The 16,195-nt window shown below is 33.0% G+C and overlaps 1 protein-coding gene across 2 annotated transcripts in view; it reads left to right on the top strand.

Moving 5' to 3' along the window:
• The window catches only part of Cph (BCL11 transcription factor chronophage), a 251,648-nt gene extending 235,485 nt beyond the window's left edge, over nucleotides 1–16,163 (top strand). The window contains exons 1-3 of one of the 2 annotated variants that reach the window (XM_040709120.2): nucleotides 858–1,638; nucleotides 3,138–3,770; nucleotides 12,584–16,163. In XM_040709120.2, coding sequence (XP_040565054.1) covers nucleotides 1,548–1,638; nucleotides 3,138–3,770; nucleotides 12,584–14,676 — 2,817 coding nt within the window. In that variant the 5' untranslated portion in view covers nucleotides 858–1,547 and the 3' untranslated portion in view covers nucleotides 14,677–16,163. Of the gene's footprint in view, nucleotides 1–857; nucleotides 1,639–3,137; nucleotides 3,771–12,583 lie in introns of those variants that run through there. The other variant, XM_071887366.1, reaches the window with a different exon arrangement.
• The last annotated feature ends 32 nt before the right edge of the window (nucleotides 16,164–16,195 follow it).

Below are 16,195 nucleotides of genomic sequence, written 5' to 3'. Positions count from 1 at the left end.
TTGGATATTATATAAGAGACAGCCAATGGTCAGTGGAGCTTCCGTTTGTAATAAAAATAGAGTCAGATTTATTACTCCCTTTCTCTCAAAGAGAGGAAAGCTTTGAGGGAACCTTCCTTCCAACTAGAATGTCTCTCCTTTACTTTCATATAAATGATTATTATATTCTTTTAACATAGTATTATAGAAAAGGAAAAGAAAGGTTGGGTCATTGAGAGATGATGACTGGTCACTCCCCGCCTTTTAATGTTCTCTTATTAAAGGGAAAAAAACCAAGTGGAATGGTCAGGTTGACGGACGAACGGACGGACAAATGGTAGGAAGAAGGAAAAGGAAGAAAAACCGCGCTCTTCTTATTGTTATGTGTACTTTTTTCTCGCGGTCAGGGAAGAAAAAAAAAGGGAAAAAAAAAGATTTATGGACCGGTGGTCAATAATAAGAAAACGAAAATAACAACAAAAGAAGAAAAAAACAAAACACTGTCCATGAGAATTTTAAGAGACTCATGAGAAAAAAAAAAAAAGATTGAGAAATAAATGTCCAGCCGTTTGACCCATGGATACTTTAATAAATAAGATAAAAACTATATATATATAAGAATAGAACAACTAGAGATAAATATAATTGAAAATAAAACTCGCTAATGTCCATTACAATATTTCAATAAAATATATAATTTATTTTTTGGGGAAATTATGAAATTTTTCTTTTTTTTTTTTTGCTCTACATCAATCTGCGCCCGAGTGCGCGTGAGAAGAAGGTTTTTTATCAAAATGTGTAATACAAAAAATTAGCGACGTTGCCGCCTTAATTCATATATATACTATATACTACATACGTTATTATATTAACGCCACAGCGAAACTTATAATATATAAATATATACATACAAAAATATGGAGTAATATAATAATAATAATCATCGCGTGCCCGTACTTCTGAGTGCACGTAATAAAGGTTCGCGCTCCTTTTTTGTCTTCTTACTCCTCTTCTACGACGACGACGACAAGAAGAAGAAGAAGAAGATGACTTCGTTTCTTTTCTTTTTTTTTTCAAGCAAAAAAAAGAAGAAAAAAACTTCTTCAGTCGCCGTTTCGGCACGATTGCGTATACATGGTCTTGAATATCACGAAAAAAATATAATATAAATTTATATTTAGTAGTAGTAGTAGACCTCTACTGATACAATAATAACATTGAAATAAAAGTGACAAGGGACTTTAGAAAATTTTAATACGAATATTAAATTTGTCTAAATGTCTTAAGAAGACGGAGAGACAACAAGACAATCCAATCCGTCAATTCGCCTACCTATCGTAGTGGTTGATAACTCCAAGAATCGAACAAGAGCATCACAACGCGTTAACAGACAGAAAAAGGAACGAGGAACTATTTTCCTTTTCACCATTTTCGTGTCAAATAAACTCTCTACTTGACCCTGACTTGTTCTCAAAGTAGTCATCATCATTGAGTTAATTCCCGAAAAGTTAAGCTCCGGTGGAGTGGGCCCCACTCCACCGGGGGCAGCGTCATCCGCTGACTGTCGGATGAGTGTTGGCCCTCTAGACAATGTCATGGAGACACAGGCTGCACAACTCAATCTTCTCCTATATCAAATATATCGTCCTTATTTTAACGGTAAGGAAATTATCACTCTTTTCTCAAGGGCCCTTCAGTGAATTATAGCATATTTGCAAGGCAGCTAAAGGAAATAATATTAAAAAATCTAAGGTTTTTTAATATTTTTTACCATCAAAACTCCTCGGAATCAAGAGATGTGAAGGTTGCGTGAATAAATGGTCAATTGAAATCTCTTCCTTACTTCATTTTTATCAGCAATATAAATGATTTTCGGGTTTTTGTTTAGTAGATGATCCCTTAGTACAAAGAATCATTTACATACTATTTATTTGTGAAATGATTGACAAATTTATTTATATATTTATTCGTTAGACTCTTATAATGGCAAAGTTCCCCTGTTTACAGACTGACACTTCTTATTTTTCCATATCACTAACAGGCTTATGTACATTGTGCATATAGTCAGCCAAATAATAAGTGTGTGGAGAAGGGGGGAGGGGACCTCCCCCACAATATGAATGTATGTAAATATAAGGGGCAGATGTTGTTTTCTGCCCTGTTTAAATAATTACTCCTATTTTTATGATGAGTATGGAAGAACGAGTGGAATTATTGCAAGTTAGTATCAAATCAAACATTTGCATATGTTTGTACAATAGGAAATAATGTTGGTAGAACTGCTTTTTGGGGGGTGAATGGATATTATAATATGTCATATATACTAACATTCATACAATCAGAGAAACAACATAGAGAAATAATATTCACATATTGAGAAGTAGTTGTAGTCACTACCCACCCCTGGGGTGCCCTTCTCTTTGACAGCATCTGCAATAATATTATAAATAGTAGGAGAATAATCATAATTTATTAAGAAAGTGTGGAAGGAATTGTGGGGGTGGAAAATGATCGTGTCGAATGTTGTTTCTTTTTGGGGAAGGAAGAATTGGCCCAATTACCATGGCGAATCCTGGAATGGATGTGAAGGGATTTTTTCCATATTTTTATCAATATGATGATAATGGCGATATAAAGGGGCAAATCACTCATTTTTATTTATTTTTGGGGTTAGGTTATGGCAAACCAATACCCAATAAGACAGAAAAGGAGAGAAAAGATTCTTATTATACATAGTTATTAGTTATTGTAGAATTATTAGGGCCATTATTATTATTATTTTTTGTTATTTTTATTGGACTTTCTTGCTCTCTCAATATATATATATTTTTATTTCTTCAAAGAACAATTATAGGGAGGTCGTTCTCTATTTTTCCGTCTTCTTACTCTAAAAAGTTATATAAAATATAAATGTATATTCTGTGTGACAAAATCTCACAGGGAGAAAAGAGGGGTTCATTCATAAGATTTATACTAATGCTCATATAATAAAAAAAAAGTCATTCATTGATGAGAGCTCCAAGAAAAGGATAATAGATTTCCCTCTCATTAAGTAACCTCAATAGCCTTGTTTTGTTTATCTACATACTATAGTCTTATCTTTTTTTCTTAACGGATTACTAATGTGACATTTCCCCATTCTTTTCTTATCGTTATAGCGGATCCAGAGCTCGTTGGAGGAGATACTCTGACCTGCGGAGTCTGCCAAAAGGACTTTGCCCTTGCAGACATAGTAAAATTCATACAACATAAAGTTCTCACCTGTAACAAGGAGAACTACATGAGCAGTTCCTCAGTCCGTTCTAATGGAAATGAATCCTCTTCGGATGAAGTGACTAACACCCCTTTACCCACACCCATCATCCCTTCTCCCTCTCATCATCATCACCACCACAACCAACAACATCTCTCACACACCCCAAACAACAACCACAATAGTACTAATATCATAAACAACAACAGCAGTTTGAATAGTGGCAGCAACAACACCAGCTCACACTCCTCTGAGGATCGTTCCCTACCGCTCGTACTTCCTCCTCCACCTCGTTCCTCCTCCACTCCAGATACCTCCAAAGAAGAAACGAACAACAACACCACTACTAGTAGCTCAGACGGCAAAGAGGTCACTGAACCACTTGAGAAGAATTCCGAGGATATGATGATGCTGATGGACTCTTCTTCAACATCGTCCTCTTCTGCAGATGAGCGCCGGATCAAGCAGGAGGCAGGGTCCAAAAAGACGGCGCGTAAAACGGAGGTTATGGATGCGACCACCAATACGTCTAACTCAGGTAATCATTATTCATTAATTTACTCAGTAAAGAAATAAAATATTTGAAGTACTATCAAAGGGATGTATTATTCTTCAAAAAGGAGAATAATTATATATTCTTCATAAATATACAATAATTATCATAATTTATATTTGACTCCAATATATATATATAACAAGATGTGAATATTTTTCAAATTGCTATTCATATTTTTATACTATAGCAATTTAAATCATCTTTCATTGTAATTAATTTGCATAATGATTGACACATTCATTATTGCGATTTTGTGCTCCAAACAATCCTAGCCACTATTGACTACTTTTTATTTGTTGCAAAAAAAATCAATATCAAAATGACAAATTAGTCATTTTCTTCCACCTGTTGAAATATCTCATTTGTAAAAATATACGCCTTAGGTCAGTTTAATTCAGCATATTGCACTACCACAAAATTATGTACTTATCTACGCAGTAGTGAAGGAGTCAGACTCATATCTAGGAGTCTGTCTATAACCACATACAACGGAGCAATTTATCTCTCAGGAGTCTACCTATTTATTTTGTATGTTTGTTCTAGTTTTTGTTTGAGGATTATTCATTTGGGAATTTAAAAATAAAATATATATTCAAATGGTCAAAAAAACATTTAGGAAAAAAAGTATTTTGCATGCTAAACTCTCATTCATTAACAATATGGAAAAAAAATGTACACACCCTGTAAATATATAATATTTATGGAAGGAGTAGCTAATTTTGACAAATTACTATGTTTTTGGGCGTTTCTTGGTCAGTGGCCTTTACTCCCCCCCTTTACGTTATAATAGTATGTACATTGTTTAGTGTATATGAAGCAATGGAGTGAGGTGAGGAAAAAAAATTACTTAATACACACATAAAGTTGATTCCTTTAAATAATAATAATAAAAAATAACAAAAATAATAATTGTACGTAAGTGAATTCTTGGCAAGGTACAAAAAATTAAAGGTACAAAATTATGAATAAATTAAGCTTTTTTTCCCCAGAATTATTTTCGTTTTTTTTTTCAAAACACCTACGCTGAATGTAACAATATTATTATTTTTGTTCTTGTTATTGTTTTTTTTTATTTCTATGAAGCTTTTGGCCCCTGGTATGAAGAAAGGTCTCTTTCCCCTTCCTCCCATATATATATATATATTAGTGCTGGGGTACGGTCTGAAAATCATAGAGCGTTTTATAATTTTAACAAATTTCGTTCAACATTGGTCTAGTCCGATCTTGTAGTAAAATTTGATACACGAAAAAGTTAAAGAACGAAGTGGAATCGGAAAGGGAATTTGATTGTGTTTCAGTCCATGGTTAGAATTTAAATTTACATTTGGACTGAAATATCAGTTATCAAAAAATTACATATGACCAAACTGAAAAAGCTAATTCGATCATATTCCGGTTCCACGTCATTTTTTTATTATTAGAAACAATATATTTATGGAAAAAAAGTGAATTTTTTTATAAGAGATAAAAAATTGAATTTATGTGCAACTTTTTTTTGGAAAGGAAATTATGCAAAAAAAAAAAAAAAAAATCATTTTTTTTTTTTTTTTTGGAAAAAAGTTATTTGATGAAAAAATTAATATTTACAAAAGATAAAACAATATAATTTATGCAAGACTTTTTTTAGAAGGTCAAAGTTTTTGTCTATGATTTCCATATTTGTCCACTGTTTAAATTTTGAGCTGAAAAATCCCTTTAGACTAAAAAACATTCGGTCTCGGACCCAGTCTCAACACTAATACATATATTATATCATAACAAAAATATTGATTTAAACTGCTGCAATCGATGACTACTACTACTCGTGTGCTGTGTTTTATTTGACCAGATAATTTGAATATATACACGTCATGTGTGCGTTGTCTATAGCATGGTCAATCGTGCTTTGAATATACGATGATGATCGTCTTCTTTGTATAAATAGATAATAAAAATAAAATCCCCCCTCTTCTCCTACTTACCATAAATCTCGATTAAAAAGCAAGGAGAAGAGGGGATATTCCCCCATCTTCTCCTTCAATAAGAAGCAACGGATGCAGTAAATGACCATAAGAAAAACGAGAAGAGAAAAAAAAAATCAAACTAAATTTCAAATCTATGCAAATGAGCCCACTTCCCTCTTGTTTGGTATGTGTGTAGACGCAACAACATTTATCTATCTCTTAAACAGCAGCCCATAGGGTGGGGGAATAGAGGGGGCAGATGGAAAATTACATCTTTGTATCCTATATATACAATAGTATATATTTGCATCCATTCAAATAAGGGTAATACGTAATTACAGTGATAGAACTGGGAGTCAAACTGGCTCCTCTTAGTAGGATGGAGAAATAGTATGGATATAAAGAAAAGTAAAACATCGGGACAGATTATATTATTATTCTTTGATTGGAGAGTCCCATTTGAACGTATGTACTTCCGCTGAACTTCCTTTTCTTAGAAAATGAATAGTTATTATATATATATATATATGTTATATACTAGTTGGAATTTTGTAGAAATTGTAATCAATAAAATAAAATGGGATGAAAGTATTAAAAATATATATATACTGTGTAATGGATTTGTAACAATAATTACCTTCATATAAAACAATAAATGAGTATTCATATCCGTAATTATATATATATATATTAAGGAAGTAACTATGGACTTTCTTATAGATGTATAAATTACTCATTGATACGATCCCACAGTACATTTTATCCTACAAAAAATGGATCACTCATATTTTGAATAGATTGTAAATACATTGATATCCAATGTTCATTGCTAATTAGACATTAAAACGACTGGTGTTATCATATTAGAAACTAGTTGCAACGTGTTTTCAAATGATGAATTTAAAGTGCTTTTGTAATAAGTAGTCTAAAATTCACTTTTTTTTAGTTGTTTGAGAAGGTTTTTAGGCATTGAATCAGATGGAAAAGCGGGTTTTTTTTTCTAGTAGTATAAAACTATATTTTTTCTTATAAGATGTACAAATTGCATCTTTTATTGTCTGTTTGTACAAATTGTACAGCAACTTGTACGTAACATATATGACACTCTAAAGAGCATTTTTATATTTGACTAGTGTTGTAGACGTCGTTATTTCTCCTCCCCCTCAAAGATAGCTCTCGTGATAGGAAGTCTCTTCAAAAAATGGACCTGAATCCTTTTATTTTTTTATGGTAAAAGCGCTCGATGTACTATATAATAATAATAATAATCTATTCATCCCTCACTAAAAATGATTAATCTCCATTTTTTATTCATTTCTATAACACTATTATACTATATAGTATATGTTTTTTTTTACATATATATATATGTACGCCACCCGCATAATACATAATACGCTCGTTCGACATGTTTGATTGTACATAGATTGATTCCTATTGAGAAAGAGTCCTTCCTGGATACTTCCTTCCTTGCTGACTTGTTTGGTCGTTTCTCTACATATATATAATACATAAATATCAACCCATGAATAAAAATATTACAATCTTTAATATATATATTTATATATATAATAAGTAAAAAAAAAAAGAAGAAGGAAATCGCACCCCCCACTCTCTATCAGACGTTCGATCAGACATATATACCTATATATACTATAAAATACTTTTTTTTGCACTTGTATACATATATGTACATATAGGGGATGAAAAAGAAAGAGAAAGGCAATATTATTATTAATAATAATGATACACGATACAGGTGCTAGACAGGTTGTAAGATAAATCTTAATTAATATTGTTATATATATTCTTAATTAGTAACTTGAATAACGACGCGGGGCTACGACAATAAATAACAGAATACACACACATAGAAAAAGGGAAGGAACAAAATATAAAAACAGAGAAAGAGAGTCAAGATTAATTTTCTGTGTCCTTCTTCTTCTTCTGGAAAAGAAGAAGAAGAAAAAGGGGAGAGGGGGTAGCTTTGATAAATGATACTTTGTCTTATGTATTCTTCTTCTTTCACACATGAAATTCCATGTATGTAGACTTATTTGGAAGATATAAGCTTCTAAACTATTTACAAAAAATGTTTATCGGGTGCAAAATAAAATCCAGGATAGTTTTGTGAAAAAGTTAACATGTGTTCCTCTGGATAAGTGAATATATAGCTGACATATCAAAAAATACTCTATATCCTTGGTGGACATATGGAGACAAATTCAAATCCTTGGCAGTGATACACCTTTATTTGAAGTCTCCAAATTCATATTTAGTTTTTCTACAGCTTGTACGCTTGTATTTGGCTATATATAAATATCAAAATACCTATTTTTAATATTACCAGCCGACAGCCGTTTTTGCGGGTAATATATGATTATTTTTATAATGATGCTTCGGGTACTACTCAAGCCCATTCCTAGTCTTCACTATATCTAATATACAGCTAGAAGAAAATGTAGAGAGCTAAAAGAAACCCAGCTTTGATTGTTAGCCATAACATGGCTAAGGACCATTATTATTATTGTAGTTTTTTATTTTTGTTATTATTATTTCCTCTCTTATTTTGTGTTTATACACATATACAAGCATTTTCTGATGTTGACACGTAAATGATCGATGGTCCAAAATGTAGGGAAGTTATGAAAAGGAAGAAATAACGCCTACACCATACATATATGTACATACATAGTTTCATAATACTGTTCCATGGTTGAAAAGACAGAACCATCCTCGTGATATAAAGTTATTAGGAGTAGAAGTGAGAAAAAAATAATGTTTCGAGTAAAAAAAAAAAAAAAAAAGCAAAATAATTTTTATTCTTCACATACCATTATTATTCCCTCTCCCATCCAACTCTCTGATTCCCCTTTATTCTTCTTCTTCTACTACTACTTTGCACCAACCACCCACCCACTTAATGACTGACTTCTTCTTCTACTTCTTCTCACGTAGCCGTACATTGCTGCTCCGAAATCCGATGACAAATTAGATCTACTAACGCAAACCATTTTTTTCCTAGTATTATATACATAGTGGTGAATATTGATTTACTAAAATAAAGAAGCTAAGAGGATTGCTCAAAGTGGAGTTCTCTATTATATTATGTATATCTCTGCAACTACTTTACCTCCTCCCTCCACTTCCTTAATGGCAATTACTCATAATTCAAGCTTATTGTCTTTATTTCTCCTAATAATCATAATCTCTTGATTTGTAGCATAGAATATTATATGGTAATGGTATTATTTGAGTTGACTTTCACTTTGGAAAGAAGGAACATCATTATGTGTTGTGTACAAGTTGTAACATGTATAAGCAGATAGTACACGAAGCAATTGCTATTCGTCTAAATTTTTTTATTTAATTACACCAGGAGTTTTCTTAATAAACGCCAACTAGGCCCATAACTACAATCATTTAAAATTAAACATGTATTATGTCTGCATGTATAATGTAACTGTGGGCTTTTGAGTTTGATTATGTGCCCCATATTATGTATATAAAGGACAACAGTAAATGTCAATGGACTATTCAATTATTGTATTATTCTCATCACAAGCACTTCAAATTATTTATCTCGTTTTTGAGTTGTAACTTGTACAATTGACTTATACAAGTTACAACTTGTACACGACTTATATATATATAAAGGATGGGTCCTAAATAATATTTTTCCCCGTCACATCTTCTTGTTTTTCTTAGATAGACAGAGGGGGATAAACCATTCTACAAATAAATAGCCTCAAGGTAATTGAAGACATCTTCCTTAAGGCTTCTTCTTTCTTTCTATATATGGATATAAGTATTGTGTTGTTGTCATGTTTGATTTATATCAGAGTCTAATTATATATATAGAGATAGATAGATGGATGTATACAAATACATTTGTAGGCTGTAGGAGCTATATGTACTACATATGTATAGACTAGTGATGTAACGGATCTTTAAATTGCTTTTAAGGGCTTTATATCAATTGTGCTGGAGATCAAATTTTGTTTTACTTCATTTTTTTTTTTTTTAGTAAAAAGAGTAAAATCAATTTAATACATGAAACCAGCATGAAGGAGTTCATGCATGCCTGTCCCTCTTGACGGAATTATCAGAGAGGTGGCAAAAAATCTTTGTTCAATTCGTCTGTGTAGAAGGTCAATTGTTTATTTTGCTTAGTGTGGTAAAATACTAGTTGCGACCCGCCACATGGTAAAAGGTATTTGAGCTGGTTCCTTCTTGTTTGAAGGAAGGAGAGCACATACACACTAGTTAGAATTATAATGACTAGAGAAGAGAAAATGAGTCCATTTTTAAGCATGCAAGGATACAATTGTACCAATCGTTAGTACAACTTACAACCAGGATATAATTACTAGCAGAATTATATTCTACCACGCTTAAAAATGCACACATTTTCACATCTCAAATGATGACGATTTAGTAGAAATTCAGGAACCCTCTTCATTGGTCAATAATCGCTACTTTTCTACGTATTAAAAAAAAAAAAAAGATTCGCAAGTAGGCTACTTTTTTCACCTTAGCAGTATGTAAATATGTCCGAACCCTCTATCCGTGTCATCACTAATATATACACACAACAATGTATGATTGTGGACGTATAAATTATCACCCTGTTTACATATAATGCGACTGAATGTGTTTGCTGTTGTTTTTATTCTCTTATATATATGAACGACAACCATAAAAAGAAATTATATGTAATAATAACAGTGAGGATATTTTTTTATTTCTTACCTTCTATTAAATCAATCAAAGGTAAATAAATCCGCATTTCCTTGACCAGGCAGAACTTGTTTCCTTTTCTTTCTTTTATTATTGTGTTGGTATTTATCCCTTGGTTTTTTAAGAGCCATATATGTATATACTTTTATAAATATATATGAAATACAATTAAAGGGAAAGGCCATAGAGAAAGGGGGGAAGGAATTATATATATATATATTTTACACCTGCAGTAAACTTTTATGTATTATTTTTTATAATTATTTTTCTATTAATAAGCTACTTTAGCTCGTAAATACTTTGATTTACCTTTTATATATATTCTGTCTGAAAATATAGCAAGGAATAATTTTGATTTCTCTTCCTAGTTTTTCACCAAGTTAAGGCTATTTTTTTTATTCATAGAGTTGAGTTTTTTACTGACGTACCAAATGAACACAGACAGCGCCTCCGATGGTGAGGACATGTCACGTGAAATTGATCCAGTGTTATAAAATGAAAAAAGGGTTTAAGCTAAAACAATCGTGTAATGAGTGTTGTCAGGATTTTTTATGGGTTGATCCATTTATAAAAAAACCCCGGTACGGTTGTAATAATAGACAAATAAATGTACAAATATTAGGAAAACTGCACTAATTAATTAAAACATTAATAAATATTACAGTATGAAATATTGAGACCTTTACTAAATCCTACAGGTAAATCCTAAAGGTATTCATAACAAGATTGTTTTAATTCAACTCCTTATTTTGTTTGATAGCTTTTCTACTAATAGTACAAAAATAGCCTTAAGTTGGTTAAAAAAAAGAACGAGGGGGGGGGGGAAAGAATATGCGTTACATACCTTTTTTTTGTATAAAGTTAGAAACATCTTGATTTTCCCCACCCTTTATGATCGGTAATGCAGAGTTTTAACCCTGTTTTTTTTTTGTTGTTGTTGAAAAATCATTTTTTTTCTTATTAATAATCCCACACTTCTTTTTATGATTATTTCCCTTCTCCCTCTTACTGCGTCTTTTGACCTTTTTAATCAGAGTTGAATATCTTAACTAAGAAAGAAGAAAATGAATAAATAAAGTCGTGAGTTAAAGGCCAAACAAACGACCCATGACTAAGATTAAAATATTATCGTCTTTTTCACTATATTATATTGTATAGTGAGTGTTTGTGCTTTGAAACCCCTGCAAGCAAAGCTTAAGCAGCATATTTCTTTGAAAAGGTAAACGATGAGAGAATTATGTATGTATTATTGAATCCCAGTTAATTATTTTATCATGAAAAGATGGAAAGACGAGATAATTCTTTCAAAAAATAAAATAAAAAAATATGTTCCGTTCTTCATATTTTACCTCCTTTGTTGTTTGGTCAACATGAAGTCATGCATATATGTATGACTATTGTTGTGGCGTAAACCCATTAGTGTTGTCACGATACTAATATGATCGTTCCGGTTCCGGAGAGTATTAGAGGGCTATGATCTTTATAGCTAGGATTGAATAATATCAAATATAATAAAATATACAGACCTGGTAGTAGCCGTAAACCGAATAATACTCGTGTGTACCTATATATTGAAAATTATATATTATATCCTTGCCATAGCATCCATCTCCTGGGGAGATGGAGCAACAGCTCTCTCTCTCTCACACACAGTCTGTGGTCCTCTACGCATACTACACATTGACTTTTTTAAATATTTTTAATCAAATGGATGTGTATACTATATACATAAATAATTTTATAAGTTTTTAATAATACAAATATATGAATGTTTGTAAAGTGCAGTTAAACGTCTTCATGTTCCCTCCTTTTCAAGGTCATGGATAGATCTCTGACCAGCTCCTTAAAAACATACATAACTTGGTATAAAGAAATATTCATACATACATACATGTATGTTTAGAATGCTCTTCCCCAGTTGCCACTCCTTTCCTCACATCGTCATGATTGCCACACACTCAATCCCAGTTTTGTATATTTCTGATGATGATGATCTATGAGTCTATCTATTGATGATACATTGCTATATATTTATATAGATGCATACATATTATATTTATGCCCATTCGTGACCTTCTATATTAACGAATTTTTATTTATTTAATTTTTTAGAGCCTTTTGGATTTTCATGTTCAACTTGTCGAAAACGAGTTGACTCTGCTTGGAGCCTCCTTCAACACGCCCAAAATATTCATGGTATTCGTCTTTACCTCGATGGTCTTCTCCCTTCCTCTCCAGAACGATCCATACTTCAACATAATATGGCGGCACTTGCAGCAGCTGCTGCTAGTCGTGGTTCCGTGAGACCTGGTACAGTTCCTCATCCACCCCCTCCACATCATCCCGTTGTTCCACCTCCCTTTCACTCACCCCTTGATCCACATTTCAATCTCTTAAAAATGAATGCTGCGGCTGCACATTTTCCTGGAGGACTCAATGGATTTAGACCTCCCGTTAGTTTATCAACCTCTTCTTCTAGTCACGACTTTCGCGTAGATCAATTAATTTCCATGAATCCTGGTGGTATTGGTAGTGGACTCCCTTTCGCTACCGATAGAACTCCTCCTCTCTTATCACATCCTGGTCTCTCTCCACAAACCAATTTGGATTTCTATAGTCAAAGATTAAAAGAACTTGCTGGAAGTACTTCACCAAGGAAGTTGAATTCCTCAGGTGGAAGCCTCACTCCACCTTCCTTTGGTTCTCCTACTGAGCCTAAACTTAATCCTAGAAGGTCTCACTCAAGTACTCCATCCTCATCATCTAATCCCCATGAAGCCAAAGAACATCATGGCAAGGACATCATCATGAATAATGAAGAAGGTAACCCTGAAAATAACAACAACCACCACCACAAAAGAAGTACCAGTAGTAGTATTGTCAAGCACGACGATACAAATAACAACAATAATGATGGAGAAAATCCAACCAATCTCACCTCCAGCATCCTCAACAACAACAACAATGCTGACAAACAAAGCTCAGGATCTGTTGATGAGGAAATGTTGGATGAAGGAATGGAATGTGATGATGAAGAATCTCAAAGACGGCGTCCTGGAGAAGAAGAGGCTGAAGATTTGACCACTAAAAGCCCCTTGAATGCAACTCCAATTGCTCCCTCCAATGCCTCTTCAACTCCAGTTTCTTCCACTCCACCGACCACAGGATCCATGATTGGAGATCTCATGAGTAAATTTGGTTTTAGTGACATTCAAGAGTATCAAGAAGCCTATAGGAAAGCCCTTCAAGAGTCTGGAACCGCCATTAAGTCGAACAATAATAATGACGTTATTCGCCCCAAGACTCCCAATCAAGAAAATGGTGTTGATAAACTTCGACTTAGAGATGATATCACGACAGCCTCAGTCAAAGGCACAACAGATCCCAATCCTTTCCTTCCTGGACAATTTGACCATAAAAGGCTAAAAATGGATAGAGAAAATAGCCTATTTGCTGGACTCTGGATGCCCAACGCAGCAAACAACAACCAGGATGTCTTTAGAGCATCCTTTCCCAGTCAGCGTAAGAAGTTAGACGTTGATATACCTCCTTTACCTCCAGGTGTAACCCTCCCTCCGATGGAACCATCTGCTCTCAAAGCCATTGCTTCCAAGGGTCGTTTATCAGCTTTATTTGACCCAAGGGCAAGAAAAGAGATCACTGGTCGAAGCAGGAACGATACATGTGAGTATTGTGGAAAGGTCTTCAAAAACTGCTCTAACCTCACGGTTCATCGCCGATCTCATACTGGAGAAAAACCTTATAAATGTGAATTATGCAACTATGCCTGTGCTCAAAGTTCCAAGCTCACCAGACACATGAAGACCCATGGTCGTTTGGGAAAGGATATCTACAAATGTCGATTCTGTGACATGCCATTCAGTGTTGCTTCTACTTTGGAGAAGCACATGAGGAAATGCGTTGTGAATGCCAACAACAAACAACAGCAACAGCAGGTAGCAGCTCAGGCTGCTCAACAAGCCCAGCAATCACAACAACAACAACAATTTGATCATCATCAGCAACAGGCTGCAGCTCTTGCTGCCGTCAACTCAGCTTTTATGAGCAGTCTTCTCCAACAGCAACAGCATAGACGGAGTCCATTCACTCATTCCCTTCCTGATTCATTAAGTAGTGGAGGTGGTCCAGCTAGTGACTTGGGCCCACACCCCAAGGAACTCCAGTCCACTGTATCTGACTCATGACCAGAAGCTTTGATTCACTCTTCTCTACATCATTTAACTTCTCATTCTTCACCTCCTTCTTCTTCCATACCGCCATCAAAAGGTCTTTCGAATTTTCCTCGGTTCCCTTTCGCCCCTCCTCTCCTGGTGGGATTTCCGCCCCTGTCTTCAGAGAGTGAACCCAGGAACTAACTTAATGTTATTTTATTTTCATTTCTTTTTCTTTATAGAATTTTAAAAAGCAAAAACACAACAAATTTTCATTTTTCATTATTTTGCTGTATTTTTTTTTTTTTTTTTTTTTGATAAAGAAATGAATCACCAGTATTACTACAAGTTATCATAACAAAATCTTATTACAGTTATATGTGTATTATTATTAAGATAATTAATTATCATTTGTATTTTACTATTATAATTAATGTGTGTATTTAATTCATCGTCGTTGTCGTCTTAGTTGATAAAGGTCATGCGCGCGTGCTAATGTCGTCTACTATATGTATGTATATGTACTCCTACACCCTACCACCACCACTACTTTCTTACTTATTTTCGTCACCCAAAACAACCCTTAGAGGCACAATTTGACAAAAAACAAAAAAACTGTGAAAGACTGAAATTGGGGTTGAGTTTTCGTGACCTTTATTATTAAAGTCATTACAATTTTAACCTTCCTCAAAAACATACACACTTTTTTTTTCTCTCTATTTTTAACAACAGGAGTATTTTGTGATAATAAAAAAGCATAGAATAACACGCAAAGACCCCCCTATTTTTTAGCGCAATTTCCCCCAAATGTTTTTTTTTTGTATATGTATATAAAAACCTACCTAATAGATATCAACTAATTTATTTATTTTTGTTTATGGTAAAAAAGTTTTAAATGTGTACACTAGACTACTTCTAAATATATCTATAATATAATGAATTTTTTTTATATATCATATAAAATCTAATGATTGACAAAAAACAACCAAAGTTTACAAAAAAAAAGTTGAATGTTTTTTTGTTTTTTTTCTGTTTCCAACAAATACAAAAACAACTTGTGCTTTAATTTATTATAAATTATTATTTTATTTGTTTTTTAATTATGTTAAATTGCTCTCTGGTAAAAACAGCTTTAAAAATACCCTTTTTTCACACTTATACAATTTATATTTGAGGGGAAACTCACAATGGAATTACGTATATTGAGTGAATGGAAAAAGTGTTATTTTTTTTATAAACATTTTTTATATTATTTCTATAATTCATTCGAATCAGTAACCCCCGTGTCTGTCAGCCTCTCCCATATCCACATATTATGTCATTATCCTCTTTCATCTTCAAACCCAATATTTTCATTAATTATGATTCTATTTTTATATAATTATCAATCTTTTTTTCTTTCCTTCTGATATAACATTTAAATAGTTATGATTGCTTTAACATTATCCCCCTCCCTACAAAACCCCTAAAAAACCACAGCCCCCTACATAAATAAATATCTTATCTATTCATTATCCTAATGGTATTTGTTAATTATTTTGTAAAAACTTTT

This window comes from Lepeophtheirus salmonis, chromosome 3 (assembly GCF_016086655.4).
Source record: "Lepeophtheirus salmonis chromosome 3, UVic_Lsal_1.4, whole genome shotgun sequence".
NCBI classification, from domain to species: domain Eukaryota; kingdom Metazoa; phylum Arthropoda; class Copepoda; order Siphonostomatoida; family Caligidae; genus Lepeophtheirus; species Lepeophtheirus salmonis.
This window is presented reverse-complemented; position numbering and strand designations above follow the sequence as displayed.